An 18964-nucleotide genomic window follows, 5' to 3' on the forward strand; every position below is an offset into this window, starting at 1 on the left:
CAGCGGCTTTACTTTGAGATGCGTTCGGCAGCACCTCTTTACACGCTCTGCAGTTTTTTGCTGAGTCGGTTCAGAGCGTCTTCGACGATGTCCAGCTCGTGCCGGATGTCCTTCACCATGCTGTTGATGTTGTTGGTGTCCTCCAGAACGTCCACGCTCTGAGTGTAGGGGTCGTAGCGTATCGTGAAGGGACGTCGAAGGGTCTTGGCAAACTCCCTGCAGACACAGCACACACTTTACATCCTCAGCTGAAGCTCTCACATCGGCTCAGAACCAAAATCCCTCAGAGATGTATCGCAGCTGAGGCTCAACGTGCGTTCTGCATAAAACACACCCTGCCTGCTACCAAAGATCCAACACAGTGGTAATTAATCTATACGTGTCTCTGCCACTCCTGTGAACATTCTGCCAAGAGGTTTCAAGACTTTAAACTGTGATTTTAAACTCCATGCTCGAGCATGAAGGCTGACGGCCTGGCCACAAGCATTGTTTTCAAGCCTGAATCCCAACAGCAGCGCAGGGACATGCAGGGTCAGGGTTCACGGTACGTCTCACACATCATGTGGGGAAAACTTGCAGCTCACCTCATTTTGTTCTTGGCTTCCTCAAAACTGTCGGCCACATAGTAAACGTGCTGAAACGTGGTGATCATGCACTCCTGGTTGCAGGTCACCGTGGGGTCAAAAGGAAGGATGTTGGCGCTGCTGGACAAAGCGTGCTAGGAGGACAGACAGACACGTGCACAGATGCTTTAGATAAAGTCCAAACTTACTGAAACCTGAGCGCAGGTGACTGCTGCGTCAGGTAACTAGCTTAGCAACGGTTGGTGTTAGACTGGATCAGCTGGAGGGACGCTCTGTGCAGCTTTTACCAAAAACCAAACACTGAGAGCGAGTCGTGAGTGCAGTGAAGTAAAATCTGCCTCACATGTTAAAGTTTTAATCAAAACCTGGAAATACTCAAGTAAAATACAAGTACACAAAAATGGGAGGAGTTTCAAGATGGTGGATTTTTTAACCACTCAGTGGGTTTAAGAAAACACAAAAATCACTAATAATCTGTGTCGTTTAAAAATCGTCAGATGAAGGTGCAGTGTGGAGGTCAGAGGTCACCTGGAGTTCACTGACGGAGGAGAGGAGCCCCGCGCCGTACGCCCTCAGCCTGCCGTCCTGCTTACAGAGGCCAAACTCCACGGTGAAGAAGTAACACTGAAACAAACAGGAGGACACCGACGTCAGCTCAGAGCGCCACTGCACGCGCTCAGTCAGACGCGCTCATCTGTCTGTTTGGTGGATGAAAGCCTGGTGTGGTTGAAACTGTGACTGTCTGTGGACAGGTGAGGGAAACCAGCTCTCTGCTGCTGAGCCTCAGTTCACTGAAATCATCTGCCTTTTCTTTCCAGTATTTATATTTACTGAATCCTTCTTCATGTTTTCTGTTCATGTTGAACTCAGCAGCATCACATTAGCCCCATCAGCATGCTGTATACACGTATACTGACAATCAACAGTTTGAGTCTTGATTATATTCATTTATTCTTATTCTTTTCTATTCAGTACTGTTGTTCTTATTCTTAGTTTATCTTATTTCTGTATATTTGTTTATGTGAATTCTTTCATTTTATTTTCACAGTTTGCACCTTCGATCCAGGAGGACGATATTTCGTCCCACTGTATACTTGAGTGTATACTGTTGGGTTGACAATAAAACTCGACTTGATTCAAAGACTCAGGACAGGAAGGGTTAGGGCGGGGGCCGTCACTGACGATGACCTCGTTGGGTTAAAGCTACCCAGATTATAAACCAGGTGGAAGTATAAAGGACAATGGTCCACCAGGGGGCAGACGTTCACCCCGGGGCGAGCGCACACTGAGAATCACTCAAAGTCACCTGAACAAACTTTTCACATGAATATTTTGAACCTGAAGTTTTGGAAGGAAGAATTTTGTAAATGCATCAGCTGCTGCTTATTATGAGGAACTCTGAATATACTGTAAGTAAGAATTGCTGTGATTGGCTCGTTCCTCACTGATGAGAAGCCTGGTGGTGCCACCTGGTGGTGGAGATGTAGAAATGCAGCAGAGGTTTGGAGCAGGAGCTCAGCAGGTGATTCACAGGACAGGTAACCACATACATGCACCTCTATAAGCACAGCAGGCTCTACCTGTAAGATATGTACACTTTGTACTTTCTGTGTAAAGCAGCTGAACATTAACTCTCAGTGAACGCCATCGCAGCACATCTGCTATCAGGGCCAGCCAATGACACGCTGCCACAGCTGTGATGTAAGATAAACAGGCGTGTTTCTGTGAGGATTGCGTGCTACTCAGGAGCTCCATTCTTACAGGGAGAGGAAGACGAAGACCCTGAGACTGACTGAGGCTGAGTGCTTGGGCACTTCAGCACCTAATCCAGGTGTCCTTCACCTTTACGTGTCAGTCAGTGGTTTCACTCCTATTGGTAGTTGCCTTAATATTTAGACAAGTTCAACTCAGGACACGCCCACTTCGCATCACTAACGGCATGTTTTCGTGGAGAAATTAGATTATTGTTGAAGCTTAAATGTTATTATTTGCCTTTAAAGCCTCCATATTTTGCCTCCAGCTCACTGAGGTCATCAGCCCAACCTCTCACCTGCTACTGTTGCCCTGAGTCTTCCTGTCCACATAAGAAGAACTGAGAACTTTAAATCAGATTTAAGGACCTATTTTTGTCATGTCTGAGGTCCCTCCTGGTTTCATTCCAGCTTTCTATTTGCGCTCTGTCTGTAACACTGTGAGAACTTTGTTAACCCTTTGTGACGTTTGCTGTTTGGGTTCTTGGTTTGCAGATACGTGTCCATGTAAAGCACTTTGGTTCAACTTCTGTGGTTTTAAAATGTTCTATGTAATAAAACTGACTTGACAGCCTTATGAGCCAATCCCTTCATATGTGGGGGGAGCCATGTTGTTCTCGCCTCATCCAGGTGTATTTAGGGTGAGTCGGCGCTGCAGCACTCACTGTGGCCAGTTTGTTTACATCATCATCTGAAGCGCCAAGCGACGCCAAACCGAGCTCCTGAGAGAACTGAGCGAAGCTGGGCTCGGCGAGCAGAGGCACGTGACCCAGCAGCTCATGGCATGTGTCTCTGCAGCACACACACACACACACACACACACACACACACACACACACACACACACACACACACACGAAGCTTTAGAAATATGAACACAATAAAGAAAGACAATAAAACTGACTGTTATAGTGTGTGTGTGTGTGTGCACTCACGGTTCAGGTGTATACAGAGGCTCTGAGCTGTGGCGGACATACTGAGTGCAGTGGAAGACTCTGAAGGCCAGGCCTGCCAGGAAGTCTCTGGGGGAGAGGTAACCGGCAACGGGCCTGATGATGAAGCCTGAGCGCTCTGCTCAAACACACACACACACACACACACACACACACACACACACACACACACACACTGTCCATCTTAATCTTTAATCTAAACAGCGACCAAAAGATGACCAGATAACCAAAAAGAAGAAAGCCAGAACTGAAGAGGAGTAAGATTAGACAAAGACTCAGGCACCAGGATGAGGGATAAAAAGGCCCGGAGGGTACTGAGGAGAAAATAACAAAAGATGGATGTAAAAACACAGAAAGGTAACAAGAACTTAACTGTCAAAATAAAACAGAGACACAAAGATCAACCCAGGCCGCAGGCAGAGGGGTTATTAGGGTTACCATGACAGCTGCAGTTCATGTATTGTCCAGCAGAGGCAGTTGTGAGTCAGTCCCCATAGACTCCCATGTTAAAACTTCCCAGCAGAAATAACCATGTTTACAGCCTGATACACAAACTGTTTGTTCTCTAGAGATAATCCCCCCTTAATAATAACTAAGGACGATTTTATAACTCACCTGTTTAAATGGTGTTAAGGCTATAAGTTTGCATTATTGTGGGCGTGGCCTCTTTGACTGACAGGTTGATGGTGGTGACACAGGTGGCTGTAGCTGCTAGCTGTCTGCTAACTGGATCTCTGGACCACATTTGTGCTGTTGGAGCATTTTAATGACATCATGTGACCAACACTATGGCTGCTGTGAGGTTTATGGACTCAAATTGTGGTCATAAATATTTTGTACTTGTAAATCAGGATTTGTATGTATAAAAATAATTTGTGTGTGCGTAAAAAAAGATTTGTGTGTGGACTTAGCCAAAAAATACGTGTAAAACTCTGCACTCAAGTTTCAAGTTACAAGTACGAATTTTGACCCTATTTGTCTTCCTTTCATCTGATTGGTCAATGTCATGTCAATCACAAATGTAACTATCCAATCAGAGAACAGATGGGTTTGGCTGTCGGAGGGGCGCTTTTTTGAACTGCAGGTCCTTGAAGGGTAATACAGTTTGAAGCTGGAGGAGCTTTAAATAAATTATCCCATAAGGCTCATACAAGCTAGGTCCTTTAACTGTTGGTAGCTGTTGAAAGGATACAGTTGTGGTATACCAGTGTTCAGAAACACCATTATTACTTTAGTATTACGTTAACACAAAATCAGGGCTGACCCGGGACCACTGCTATGAGTCACACTATGCAGCATAAAGGCTGTTTCACATCAGACGCAGCATGCGCTGTGCTCACCGCTAACTAAGAGCGAAGGATCCAGAATTTGTTGCGCTGGCTGCTGAGCTCTGCTTGTATATCGTTTTTTAGCGGCCGCTCTAGTATGTGCTAGATGCACCTGATCCTTGTCATTTCAAAACATGTATCTCTCTGACTTTATCTCCTCTACGAGAGTTTGTATTGTATTATGTTCAAATGTTTAATAAAAACATTCATTCATAACGAGGAAAGCTTTGTAACTGTCCCGACTAGCGAAGAGTGTGTCATTTCCACAACACTGCTTTCCCTCCGAGGTCGACAGCGCCTTTGAAAACGCTCTGGAGGTCCCTGTGTGAGCACGTCAACCTGTGAGAAAGAGTTTACTTGGACACACACAGATGTTTTCCTTCATGGTGTGGCGATAAGAGACGTGAAAGCGCATTTATCCTTCAAGGACCTGCAGTTCAAAAAAGTGCCCCTCTGACAGCCAAACCCATCTGTTCTCTGATTGGATAGTTACATTTGTGATTGACATGACATTGACCAATCAGCTGAAAGGAAGAAAAATAGGGTCAAAATTCGTACTTGTAACTTGAAACTTGATTGCAGAGTTTTACACATACCTTTTGGCTAAGTCCACACACAAACCTTTTTACACATACAAAACTGATTTACAGGTCTGTCAGGATCCTGGGTCTCCTGACCCAGTGTTTTTAGTTCTTTGTGATTTTTGTGTTTTGTCGAGTACTCGTGTGATTTATTCTATGGTTTCTAGTTTTGATCCCTTGGCCTTCATGTTTCTCTGTGCCCCCTCTGTTCTGTGTAAGTCTGTTTCTTGGTCTGTGTCTTCGCATGTTTTTTTTTTTTTTTTACGTATTTATTTATGCAAGTTTCAAATTTTTTTTTACAGAGGAACACAGACAATAAGGACAAAAAAACCAAACAAACAAACAAACAAACAAAAAACAACAACAAAAAAAACCCCAACAAAACAAAACAAACACGGCCAGCACGTGTTAGGAACAGCAGAGAAGAAAAAAGCAAATAGTATACATGTCAAACAACTCAGAATCCAGTGAGTCCAATCCACACTGAAGTTCGAATCCAGAGATCGTTAGGAGGAGCAGTTGCACAACAGCTATGGGCAACAGCTCAGAATGATAACAGTTAAAACAACATGGTCAGGACCCAGGGCGTGGACTGTCCTTCTTAATGTGGTCTATAAAGGGCCCCCATATCTTCTTGAACTTCTCCATGGAGTCAGACGTAGAAAACCGAATTTCCTCCAGGTATAAACAGGGGACCATCTCCTCGAGCCACCTCTTGAAGCAGGGAGGGGAGGCAGATTTCCACTCACCCAAAATCAGACGTTTGGCAAGTACCAAACCAAACATAAGGGCCTGTTGCACAGCAAAAGGAAGTGCCAAGGAGTTGCCGGAGCAGCCCAGGATCACCATAAGACAGTCAGGATGCAGTTGCCTATTGTAAACAGTGCTATAAAAACTAAAAATACTAGTCCAGAAGGCAGTAAGCTTAGAACAGGACCAAAAAAGATGGCCAAGAGTACCGTCCACAAGTTTACATTTATCACATTTGGGGGAAACACTAGGAAAAATCTTGTTCAATTTGGTTTTGGAATAGTGCAACCTATGGACTACCTTAAATTGAATTAACTGAAGCCGGGCATTAACAGAGCACAGTTTTATCCGGCTTAACGCTTCAGCCCATAAATCGTCAGAGATATCCAAACCAGTGTCCCTTGTCCAAGCCTCTTTAATATGGCAAGAGGAGGTTGCCGAAGAAAAAAGGTTAACAAGCCGAGAGATTAAGTGTTTTGAGGTGGGAGGTTCGTTCATTATATTGTAAAAGACATGCTGCATGGGGATAGTATCTAAATTCGAGAACGCTTGCTTGACATAATTCCTAATTTGTAAATACCGAAAGAAATGACTTGTAGGGAGATTGTACTTTGTCTGAAGTTGAGCAAAAGAGGCAAAATGATTGTCAATATAAAGATCTTTTATAGCAGTTAACCCTTTAACAGGCCATTGTTTGAAAGCAGCATCCATTGTACTAGGCTTAAAACTAGGATTATGGCAGATCGGGGCAAAGGTTGACAATTCCGGGAGGTTCAAGATTCTCTTAATTTGGTTCAATATTTTTACGGAGTTGCAAAGAATAAAGTCATCACATATACTAGTAGTAACCGATTTTGAAAATAAAATAGCTGGTAAGGATGCTCCAGTGTGCTCGATAGCGGTGCTAAGCTCCATTTCGAGCCATTTGGGGCTGGACCCACATCCCAAAGCATCACCAACTATAGGCAGATTCCAAAAGACCCAGGCTCTAGCATTACAGGCCCAGTAATAATGTTTGAAAATTGGAAGGCCCAGACCACCCTCGTCTGTGGGCTTTTGCAAGTGAGACTTCGAGATGCGGGGGGGCTTGTAGGCCCAAACAAAAGGCATGATAATGGCATCCAATGCTTTGAAAAAGGAGGACCTGAGAAAAATAGGAACGTTCTGGAATAAGTACGTGAATTTAGGGAGCACAACCATTTTGATTATATTGATACGGCCAATCATTGAAAGTGGGAGAAGTTTCTATTTATCTATCATACACTTGAGCTCATTAATTAGAACCGAATAATTAAGCCTGAAGAGGAGTTTTGAGTTCCTAGGGATGTTAATACCCAGGTATGAAAAATAATCCTGGGAGACCTTAAAGGGCAAACTAGACAGGAAATCACGGCCCAGACCAGACGACAGCGGCATAAGAACAGACTTCTTCCAATTAATGGTGAACCCTGATAGGTGGCCAAAGCTGTCAATCAGTTTAAGAAGAGGAGGAAGGGAGATCTTTAAATCTGAAAGAGCCAATATGATATCATCTGCATACAGACCGATGGTGTACTCTGACGTACCACAATTTATACCAGAGATATGGGAATTGGCTCTGATGGCAATGGCCAGCGGCTCAAGAGCTAAAGCAAAAAGCGTTGGAGAGAGGCAACAACCCTGCCTGGTCCCACGGTGTAAGAGGAACGGGAGCGACCTCTCATGGTTGGTAAGGACCGAGGAACGAGGGCAAGCGTACAGCAACTTAACCATATTCAAAAATTTCGACCCAAAACCAAATTTGTCAAGAGTGGCAAACAAATAAGTCCATTCCACCTGATCAAAAGCCTGCTGGGCATCAAGTGAAATCACCGCAGAATTGGGCAGTGTCGTTGAGTACATTGCATCTAAGAGACATCTAGTATTTGAGAAAGAAAATCTATTGGGGATAAAACCCGATTGATCAGGATGAATTAAAGAGCCTATATGCTTATTTAACCGGTTGGTTAGGACTTTAGCGATTATTTTTTGGTCTGAGTTGAGAAGACTTAGGGGACGATAGGATGAAACGTTAGTTTCGTCTCGGTCTTTTTTCAGGAGGAGACAAATATGGGCATCGTAGAAAGAATGAGGGAATGAGCCGTTTACCACTGAGCAATTTACCATCCGGAGCAGCAGGGGAGCAATAACGTCAATATGTGTCTCATAAAACTCAATCCCAAAACCGTCCGGGCCACAAGCTTTACCGTTAGGAAAGGAGCAAATTGCAATTCTAATTTCCTCCAGCGTAAAGTCTGCATCGAGTGAGCCCCGTGCAACATCAGAAAGAGTTGGGATGTCTAAAGCATTAAGAAAATTAGTGATTTCAGTAATTGTGGCAGTGGTACCAGATGTATATAACTGACTATAAAAACTACGAAATCTGTCATTTATCTGTTTGTGATCAGACAGCAACTGGCCAGTTGAAGAGAGAATTCTGTGTATTGCCCTATCAGCTTGAATGCCCTTTAGCTGTCTGGAAAGCACCTTGTCAGCCTTTTCACCAAGCTCAAAATGCTTCTGTTTTAATCTGCGAATACAATTCATGACCTGCTCCCCCAACATGTGGTTGTAGTCATATCTCAATTTTAGAATGGTAATGGTGTCATCAGCCCCAGTATCGCGATACTTCTCCTCCAACACAGCCAGCTCTGCCTCAATATTAGCACGCAACCTGAGTTTGTCCCTTTTCTGAGAAGCTTGATAAGCAATAATATGACCTCTAATAACGACTTTAAAGGACTCCCACAGAACTGAGTCTGAAACTACACCGTTATCATTGAATTGTAAAAATTCTGCAATTTTAGTAGATAGGTAATCCGTAAAAGAGACATTTAGATATAAAGAGGGGTTGAATTTCCAATTGTATTGGGAGGTGTAGAGGTTAAAGTCAATTACCGTTGAGAGAGGTGCGTGGTCCGAAACTAAAATACTATGATAAGTGGAACTAACCACTTTCGAAATAAGCCTGGAATCAATAAGAAAATAGTCAATTCTACTGAAACTGCCATGGACAGGGGAGAAGAAAGAGTATTGCTTTTCTAACGGATGTTGATGCCTCCAAATGTCAACCAAGTCCAAAGATTTAGTAAGAGTATTGAGCACAGAAACAGCTCTCAAAGTTGGGGCCAGGGAAGCAGAGGACCTATCCAACAATGGATCGAAATAACAATTAAAATCACCACCGATAATGATATTATGGTCATTGTATTGTGAAACAAGATTGAATACTTTACTAAAGAAGTCAGGATTATCAAAATTAGGGGCATAAATGTTCAAGAGGACTACAGGGATGGAGTTGATCGTACCTGTGACAAGTATGAACCTCCCACCTGGATCACATGTCTGATTTTTGAATATAAAAGGAATAGTTCTGCGAACAAGAATGGCAACCCCTCTCGCCCTGGAAGAAAAGGTGGACTGGTACACCTGTGACACCCATACCGATCTTAATCGCCTCTGCTCTGAAGGATGGATATGGGTCTCCTGTAAAAAAATTATATCAGAAGACAAAGATTTTAAATGCGAAAATACCTTACCACGTTTAAGAGCTTTGCCCATACCCCGACAATTCCAGGTCGTAAAAGTTATGTGGCTCATCCTCAAATTAAGTGAGTAGATGACTTACGACAGTGTGGAAGGACAAAATGAAGGCTTTGACATTTGGCAAATAAAGAGCTGGCACTTACATCAAAAGAAAAAAAAAGAAAAAAAAGAAAACGACACATAATTAGAAACATGAAGACACTCACCCACCCCCCACGCCGCAAAAAGAAGAAAGCGGAACAACCCCAATATCCAACAGGGAGGCAGCCGGGAACCAGGGCCAGCCTGACCGAACGCTAATACTCCAAAAAAAAACCATGGAGCCCTGTGCGCCCCACATATAATCTATTTAACAAACATAAAAAAACAAAATTGTGCACAAAATACAAAAGATCCAACCCAAACATCTAGATGGATATTCCCAAAATCAGAACATAACACAAATACTGTAGAGGCGGAACCCAATAGGCAGAATAGGCACTATACACCGCTTCAGTGCAGGAAAGACATGCACTCTACAATATGTAAATCACAGTATGCGCACCAACAAACCTTTATATTGTGCCTTAATCAACTGAGGACAAGGATGTTGGATCAAAACATTCAACATAGCTGGGTAGAGAACATTACAACAAAAAATGCGCAAAGTGTGTAAATATGTCGTGAAATTAGCAAGTCACTTATGAATTATTATTCATTTGCAGGGCCTAAGGAGTCAGCAAACCGTGCAGCTTCCTCCGGCGACATAAAAGTCTTCGATGTGTTGTTATAGTCGACTTGGAGCTATGCGGGAAAGCGAAGAGAGCACTTAGCACCGGCGTCGGTCAGCCGCTTCCTTACACCAGCAAAGGCCTGCCGCTGCGCCGAGACCTCCGCCGTGTAGTCAGGGAAAATGGAGACTCTGTCGCCGTGGTAGAGCAGAGGAGACCGTTGCCTGCTGAGTCGTAATATGTCAAACACATCCCGGTCGTTGTGGACTTTAGCAATGATGACACGTGGCCGTTCATTGGGCTGTGGCTTCGGTCTCAGACTACGGTGGGCTCGATCTATTTTTATCGGCCTGCTGAAGTTCTCATGACCCAAAAGCTCTGGAAGTAGCTTAGCAACGAAGTCGGTTGGGTTGCCTTTCTCATCCCCTTCCTTAACTCCCACAATCCTCACATTGAGTCGGCGAGAGCGCCCCTCCAGATCGTTGACTTTGGCTTTGAGGAGAGTGTTAGCCACCTGTAGCTCTTTGCACGATGCTTCAAGCGTTGCTAATCGGCTATCATTAGCGGACATAGCTTTATCAAGGTCTTCAAACCGGCGCTCAGACTCATGATATTTCTTCTGGAGAGAAGTTAGCGTTGCATCAATTGCATCAAGACGGCCCTCAACCGACTTCTTTAACCCGTCCACAAGCGAGGTTATTTTCGAAAGCTCAGCTCCATGCTTAGCGATAGCCGCTAATATGGCATCATTACCGGCCGCCGACTGGCTCGCCTTGGACGTATCCCTCTGGCTCTCATCTTTCTTCGGCATGTTGACAAAAGATCGACTCCGGCAGTCCACGAAACAAATTTTAAAACTACCCAGCTAGAAATAAACTTAAAGTGCAACTTTATGAGTGAGATGGCACGGAGAGCTCAGAAAACACGTCTACTCCATAGCTGCACACGAGCGCCCCCCGTCTTCGCATGTTTTGAGTTTCTTGTGTTTCTGTCACTCTGTATTGTGAATTATGTTCTCATGGTTGGTCTTTTGTTTCTCCCTCGATTCTAGTTTCTTGTGTTCCAGGATTTCCCTCTGTGTATTATTTACCATCTCTAGTCTTTTGGTTCTTTGCCTTATGGTTATGTCTCTGTGTTTCTTAGTTGCTGTCTCCACCGTGTCAAGTTCGCGTCTCTGTGTTATGCTTCCTGTTTTACTTTGAAGGTCTGTCTTATGTAAATGTGTTCTGCTTTGCTTCCTTGTCTCGTCAGTTCTGATTTCTCCCAGCTGTGCCCTCCTTCTGTGTCTCATTCCCCTCGTTACTTCCCAGTGTGTTTAAACCCTGTGTTTCTCTGAGTCAGTGTCGCGTCATCCCTCTTGCTGTGTGGCTCTCCCTGTGTGCCTCTCTGTAAAGTGTAGTTTATATTTTCCCCAGTGTAGTTTAGTTCTGTATTCTTTCCCCTTGCCAGCCAATAAAGCTGTGGTTTTGAGTTCATCCCTTGTGTCTGAGTCCTGCCTTTTGAGTCCTCATCTCCTGCCTGCCACACAGCGCTTCCTGACAGGTACAAAATATTTATGACCACAATTTGAGCCCATAGAGGTCACTGTACTGACAGACCACCGGGGAAGGCGGAGCTCCAGTTCTGGTGCACAGTGAACTTCGAGGACTTTATTTGGATGTTACTGAGCACTGACTGGCAGGTATCTCTGTGTACGTGATGCTTCCATACTGTGCTATGCTATAGATGGAGCCATTAGCTGATAATATGGTGACCTCTGGCTCCAAAACAATCAAACTGGTTTTGCCCATTATGTGCGAAACCAGAAAAAGTGCCTGAAAGCTGCAGTGGGAAACATCGGTGTCACTCTCCTTGTTTTTGGCTCAGATATTCAGCAGCTTGGAAACAACTGCTTGCAGGGCTCTAGAGTGCGACCAAATTCTTCAATGGTGCGACTAAAAAAAATCCTACGTTGCACCGGTGCAACGGAGAACTCTGAAAGTCTCCGTGTGGTCAACAACAGACACACATTATGCCCCTATCGTGGTCTAAACCAATCAGAGATAGTAAGGGGCGGGACCTCTCTGATTGGCCGTGATCCAGTTGAAAGTGCAGGTGGATAGAGGTGAGTGGCTTGAATAAAGCGATAAAGCTCACAAAACTATTTCAACAACCATCAAACAGTAAATGAGAGCAGGTAACGGATTCCACACAAAGACGTAAACACAGAGCGGACCCCACGCATCAGAACCAGCTTTCTCTTTCTCGCCTTTCTCACCCGGCGGCCGTACACGAACACGCCGCCGGGGCTGAAAGCCGACAGCTCACCGATTCTGATGCGTCGGGTCCGCGCTTTGTGTTTACGTCTTTTTTGCGCTCGATTCTGAGCTGCAGGTTTTGTCTCTCTCCAACCAAAATTCACTGAACCAGCAACTATGCTTCATATCTGATAAACATCGTCATGAATTCACTCTGACTTTTGCTGTTTTGCTTCCACCACGATAAATCACACTTCATGCACAGCTCTCTCTCTCTTATTACCCATATTGCATAATTTTAATAATATTACCTTATTAAAATTATGCTAAATTGCAGAATATTTTTAAGGTTATCTGCTATAAAAACCCAGGCCAGGAAAATCTCCCGTTTTTCTGTTTTATCCTCAGTTACTTTGACACAAAGGCATCTGCTGTGACGCTCACAGCTCTGATAAAGTCTCACATGTATCAGTGCTGATAAATGATCAGAATTATAATATTTCTGACTGTCTGAGGCAAAATCGAATCGAAGCGGGACCTCGTGAATCGGAATCGAATGGATTATAGAAATCAGTGATGATACCCAGCCCTAGTGATCAGCCTAGGCCTGACAGAAGTGGATGTAGCTGTGGGTAATAAGAAAAGATGAAAAGAACTATTGATAACTTTTTGTTAAGGCCTGATCCGTCTGAAATTCATAGCCAGCTCTGACACGGAGCCATCAGCCTCTGAACGCTGAAAAAGCACAGTGTATCCAGAAAACACATTATATGCTGCGATAACTGCCCAAGAGTCCCCTCTACCCATGCCTTTCAGCAGCAAACAGGTGGTCAGAGGAGCCGATGTGAAGATTAAGTTTAACATTGTCTACAATATTACCAAAGAGTGCCAACGCACTTTAAGCACAAGCAGTTTTTCAGTAACTTATCTTTCTTGTAGAACTGAGCTCCAAATAAAGAACTTTGTGTTGACAGATTGTTAGTTAATCATTTACAAATCAATAGTGTCTGTATGGACAGCAATTTCCCCCCCAAAAAAGTGCGCATGTAAAACTGCGGTGTTAAGTGATGCGCTGAAAAAATTGTGTGCGCCTCACTTTTGTGCTGCAACCGTGACAAAAAGTTAGTCTAGAGCCCTGGCTTGCATTTGACGGTCAGTGATGGGCAGTAACACGTTACAGGTAACACGTTACTGTAATCCGATTACTTTTTAAAGTAACGTGTAAAGTAAGGGATTACTATTGCAAAAAAGTAATTAGATTACTGTTACTTTCCCGTAAGCACGCTGCATTACTGCATTACTAAACCGTGATTTTGTTTGCGAGAGTGTCTCATGACAATGATGTAAGCGCGTGCGGCGTTCGTGGTAACAGACGTGTGCAGATCAACCATGGATAATATGGAGTGCGGGGGAGAGTACGACCGTGCAGCATTTAAAGCATGGAAGTACTCACATTACTTTGAGTTTGATTCCTTAAAAAGTAACAAAAACGTTTGCGTCTGCTGTTCACTCTGTGTGGGGAAAACCCCCCCAAACTTCTGAGCAAGTACCGAGAAACCCCCGGATTCTCCCACTGACATGACCGCTGAGACACACCTGCACCGGACAAACCTCCACCCGCACCACTCCTGCTAAAGACGTGAAAATAGATTTAAGAGCGACAGGACTCAGTGCTGCTAAGTTTTTGATTTTATTTATTTTCTGCTGTGTTTTACTTGCATCTATTTGAAAGAGTGTAAACACAAAACAATTATTTTAAATGCTGGAATATGCAGAAAATAGGTCTAAATGTTAAACACATTTCTTCAAGTCAAAGACTGTTGCATATGATTTAATTTTTCCTTGATGCATAAAGTTAAAAGATTCAAACTAAGATTCAGACTTTTTCATTAGATTCAGTTTTATATGATGGATTATGCAGAAAAAATAGAATTGGGCTGAAAGGTCGCTTTATTACCTATTCAGGTTGTGTATCATGTTTTTTAAAAGTAACTTTAAAAGTAACCTTTAAGGAAGTGCGAGACGTCCTCCAGCTGGGGGATGTTGTCTTCGCTGTATTTGCAGTACTTGGTCAGCAGTGGGAGGTTCTTCAGGTACTCCCTGCAGGCGTGGCTCGGGTACAGCTTGTGGAGCTCCCTGAACACCACGCCCCAGGTGCGCACCTCCTCTGCAGTGTAGTCCACACGAGGGATGGGCTCACCGCTGTGAGAGACGGAGTTAAAGGATGAAAGCCCTTCTAGGTTTTTATTATTAACTTCATTAATGAAAACATCCATAAGAGGAACTCACTGTTTGTAGTTTATAGCTAAATCAGAAAAATATTGTCTTCGTTTTCTGTATATGTTGTCCTTAAATCCCTGCAGGAACAGCAAAACCTCAGTCGGTTACCGAGTTCACACTTCATTTCAGAGCTCTGTCCGACGACGCACGTACCGGATGATCTGCATCAAGTTCAGAGCCATACATCAAAACCCTGTTTGCACACAAGTCCAAGTCAGAGATCTTCTTGGGGAACCACGGCACACCGGGCACATCTGAAACACAGTCAAGACACACGCAGACCTGTGAAATAACTCATTTCTATCACAGCTTCTGTTTAGTCAAAGTACGACAAGGTGTACCGTCCTCAGGTAGAGCGGAGCCGTCGAACGGCGAGATCTCCACGATGTCCGTGTGCTTCCTGAGCAGCTCGGAGAGCTCCTTGAACTGCTCATGGTCTGTGTCGCAGTCCACAAAGATCTCAAAGTCTGAATTCCTTCGTTTGGACTTTCGGGACTCGATGTGAATGAGGTTGACGTGTTTTTCCTGCGCACGCGCACACACACACACACACACACACACACACACACACACACACACACACACACAAAGAACATGCTGTAAAAGCTTCCAATCACATTCAAATTCAAATTCCTGGCCAGTCACACACATCCTCAGAAAACAGCATATCTGTGTTAACATAAAGAAAACGAAACCTCACCTGGAAAAGTTTCAGTGCCTTTATAAGACCACCGACTTCGTTTTTCAGAGTGAATATGATGGTTGTCGACCCTCTCCCAAAGCTGCTGGAGACGGTCCTGTTGTCCAAAGACCTTCCTCTGCGAAGCTCCTTTCCTTCTGACTTCCTGGCGTACATGCTTCTCTGGATTTCAGCGACACAAATATGAAATTTATAGTGATGGTTCAGTAAACTTGTTTTTGCACTGGCTGCATCAGAGAGTCGTCTGGTAGGAGTACGACGTAAAGGTCGTGACAGGATGAGTTTCCTGCTGTTCTGTCACTCTGCACGGCGGCTACTGCCTTTATGAAGCTGCAGCAGAGGGGAGGGCGCTCCAGAGAGGAATATTCATCAGGAGGAAGATCAGCATAACGCCATATACATCACAACACACGACGCCTTGACACGTCACCACCTGTTCACTTATTGTTGAGTCAAACACACATGACGATAAAGTGTTACTGTAACCTTTAAAATACACGAACGCATGAACTTTACAGTAACTGTGAACGACTTACTGTTTGCTTCATGGCAATAATTTACTGTACAGCAAGCGGTTTATAGTACTGTGTACTGTTTATGTACAAGGAATTAAATATTTACTGTATTTATGACACGTTTTAATTGACACTGTTTTTTTTTATACGTATTATATACTCACATGTTTCTAAATCAAACTGAAAACATAGTTACAGTTTTAATGGAGAGAGGGAACAAATTATATTGCAAGTATTTGAATTCATGAGTATCCAACATGTTAACGTTATAGGCTGTATCATAAAGGATACCAAACTTTCCTTTCTTTCACTGAACTCACAGAAATCATTTTGAGCTGCAGGTGTTGGTTCCTGCTCTTCTCTCTTCTATTACATATGAAGACAGTTAAACCCTAAATTCTGGAAATGTGGGAATGAAGAGATTCCTGCTTGTCTCTGTCTGTTTGCTGACTGTATTTTTATGCAGTGATTAGCCACAGGACAAAATAAAAGAATTATTTATAAGGCAGAAAACACACAAAATATTTTTTAAGTAACAAATACTTTAAAGAACAGAGTATTATCAGTATTTGACCTCCAGTCCTGGACTCTAGTTACACAGTACTCTCAGGTGCAGACAGCTGAAAGGTGAACCTGGAGATGCTGTTGAGTCATTTTAAAGAAACTTCTGGTTATGAATGCAGAAATTATATTTATGGTTCTATTTTTTGAAAGTTTACCATCATTTTTGTTGAGCCCTGTTTAAATATTGATCTTTTTTACATATTCAGCAGGTTATTTTTGGATCTTTCAGGAGGTAAATGGACTGATTGTTATATAGCACTTCTCTACTCTCCCAGAGTACTCAGAGCGCTCTATACAACATGTCACATTCACCTTCTTCTATGATTTTAAGTGCTTACTAACATTCACACACATTCATACTCTGATGGATGCATTGGAGAGCAACTTAGGGTTAGTGTCTTGCCCAAAGGCATGCAGGCCAGGCGGGGGTCGAACTCTACCTCCTGAGCTACAGGGGTTCGTATACTCTGTAATACAGACAAGATCCCTAATAGTCACGTGTAAGTACAGTGTAAGGAGGGGAAACATAAAATATAAATCTGTATCAGTGTTTTATTTTACCCAGATAAGACTTGGAGCAACCAGTCAGTGTGAGTATACACTGATAATAATATTGCAAAAGGACTGTAAAGCGAGTCTTGTTTATTTTTCTCCAACAAAGAGCAACTTCAGTTTTACCAGCGGACGTTTTGCACAGGTGGCATCTTATGGCAGCATCATGCTGGAGCTCCTGAGAGCGACCCATTCTGTCACAAATGTTTGTAGAAGCCGTCAGCATGCCGAGGTGCTTGATTTGAAACACCTGTGGAAGTGATGGAACACCTGAGTTAAATGATTTGGACAGGTGAGGGAATGCTTTTGGCAGAGCAGTTTGTTTTACATAAAAATAACAAATGTTACACTGTGAGTTAGAAGTTTCCACCAAAGGTTTCATCGCATGTTCGGTTGCACATGGTCATAACCTCATACGGGGGGGTAGCTCACATTGGCCATGTAGTTCATCTATAATGAGTAATTGTAGTTATAGCGAGAGACAGGAAGTCTCTATCTGCTTCTCTAATTTTGTCTAAAACTGCAGCCTGACTCCAGGAGGCTCCACATGAGGCCTGGCGTATTTAAACACATTTACGGCCGGACGTGACCCTCAGCAGCCCTCTGAGATGAACGTCACTGATGCGGGTTTGCTGCTAACTGCAGCCGTGATTTTCCGGGCTGCAGATCTGAGCCTGATGCTGCTTCTTTGAAAAGCTTAATGAGAGTCAGACTCAGAGTGTGATCCATCTACTGTCTGTTTATGTGATTAGAGAGCCCAGGCCTTTGTGCAGCACTGTCTGCTGATGCTGTATGTGTTTCTGTGCAGGCTCGTTTTTTTTACTGCTTTACCTTGTTACGCACTGATCTTCATTCACATGAATGAAATAATGCACATGAAATACAAATATAACTTCCAGCATGAATCCAAATGCAAAGCTGACTCTAAAAATATCCCAAAATTACTCTAAAGATGCTAAGGCCCGGTAACGCTGCAGACCAGCACCTGAGGAATAACGGAATAAAATAATCAGAGTGTGTAATTCAAGCGGAAAACTACTGAGAACCGTGAAGGCCTGAGAAGTGTACGGTTTTAGGACTGAGCCTGTATCAGTGCAGAGACCACAAAGTCTGACACGAGTCCATAATTACACTGGCTTTGTGAAAAGTTTTGCATTCAGCCAGCTCCAAACGTTTGGACCATGACGTGTCTCGTACTGTATATCACTTTCATTTGGAAAGTCTGTAATTACTCCACATAACTAAGACACATGTTCCACCATAGACATTACCACAGTTTAACTGAGGCTCAAATAGAGACAGGTAGAAGAAGAGCTTCACACAGAAGGAAGTCTCTCAGTCTGAAAAATAAGCCAATTATTTAGACAGTGTCTTCATTAATTAATATGTTCATTAATATGTTGTTTGTTTAATTTAAGTCTAAAAGAAAATTAAATGAATGAGAGGTAAAACTTGAGGGGGTAGGAACAAATAAGTAAATACTTCTGCCTACTCCTTTTCAAACAAATAATGAAATGATATTTTGTAATGATTGTGAAGGCACATGTTTGAAATGTTTGAAATAAAAATGAACTGAACTGAACTGATTAATTCATCGATATGCTTATCAAATTTCAGAAATTCATCCATCATTTCTCTTCCACTTATCCGATTCAGGGTTGTGTGGGCGCTGGAGCCTATCCCAGCTACCACAGGGCGGGAGGCCTGGTACATCCAGGACGGGTCGCCAGTCTGTCACAGGGCCTTCAGAAATTCATCAAAAGATGAATATCCGCCTTTTAACCCAGCCGTTTGTCTTGATGTCATAACGTCAATTACAAAAAAGTTGGGGCGTTTATAAAAGTACATAAAAACAGAATGCAAGTCACAACATATCAAATGTGTAAACTGAAAAA

The 18964-nt window shown here is 43.3% G+C and overlaps 1 protein-coding gene across 4 annotated transcripts in view; it reads right to left on the reverse strand.

Moving 5' to 3' along the window:
- The window catches only part of LOC134632500 (tryptophan 5-hydroxylase 1-like), a 19102-nt gene extending 198 nt beyond the window's left edge, over positions 1-18904 (reverse strand). The window contains exons 1-12 of one of the 4 annotated variants that reach the window (XM_063481245.1): positions 18653-18904; positions 17196-17319; positions 15439-15878; positions 15080-15263; positions 14892-14992; positions 14748-14815; positions 14464-14660; positions 3271-3406; positions 3001-3127; positions 1113-1208; positions 585-718; positions 1-216 (exon numbers count right to left, since the gene is read on the reverse strand). The exon at positions 1-216 is cut by the window's left edge and continues 198 nt beyond it. In XM_063481245.1, coding sequence (XP_063337315.1) covers positions 39-216; positions 585-718; positions 1113-1208; positions 3001-3127; positions 3271-3406; positions 14464-14660; positions 14748-14815; positions 14892-14992; positions 15080-15263; positions 15439-15594 — 1377 coding nt within the window. In that variant the 5' untranslated portion in view covers positions 15595-15878; positions 17196-17319; positions 18653-18904 and the 3' untranslated portion in view covers positions 1-38. Of the gene's footprint in view, positions 217-584; positions 719-1112; positions 1209-3000; positions 3128-3270; positions 3407-14463; positions 14661-14747; positions 14816-14891; positions 14993-15079; positions 15264-15438; positions 15879-17195; positions 18516-18647 lie in introns of those variants that run through there. The other 3 variants (XM_063481242.1, XM_063481246.1, XM_063481236.1) reach the window with 3 other exon arrangements.
- Positions 18905-18964: the final 60 nt, after the last annotated feature.

The sequence above is a fragment of the Pelmatolapia mariae genome, linkage group LG1 (genome assembly GCF_036321145.2).
Source record: "Pelmatolapia mariae isolate MD_Pm_ZW linkage group LG1, Pm_UMD_F_2, whole genome shotgun sequence".
NCBI classification, from domain to species: Eukaryota; Metazoa; Chordata; class Actinopteri; order Cichliformes; family Cichlidae; genus Pelmatolapia; species Pelmatolapia mariae.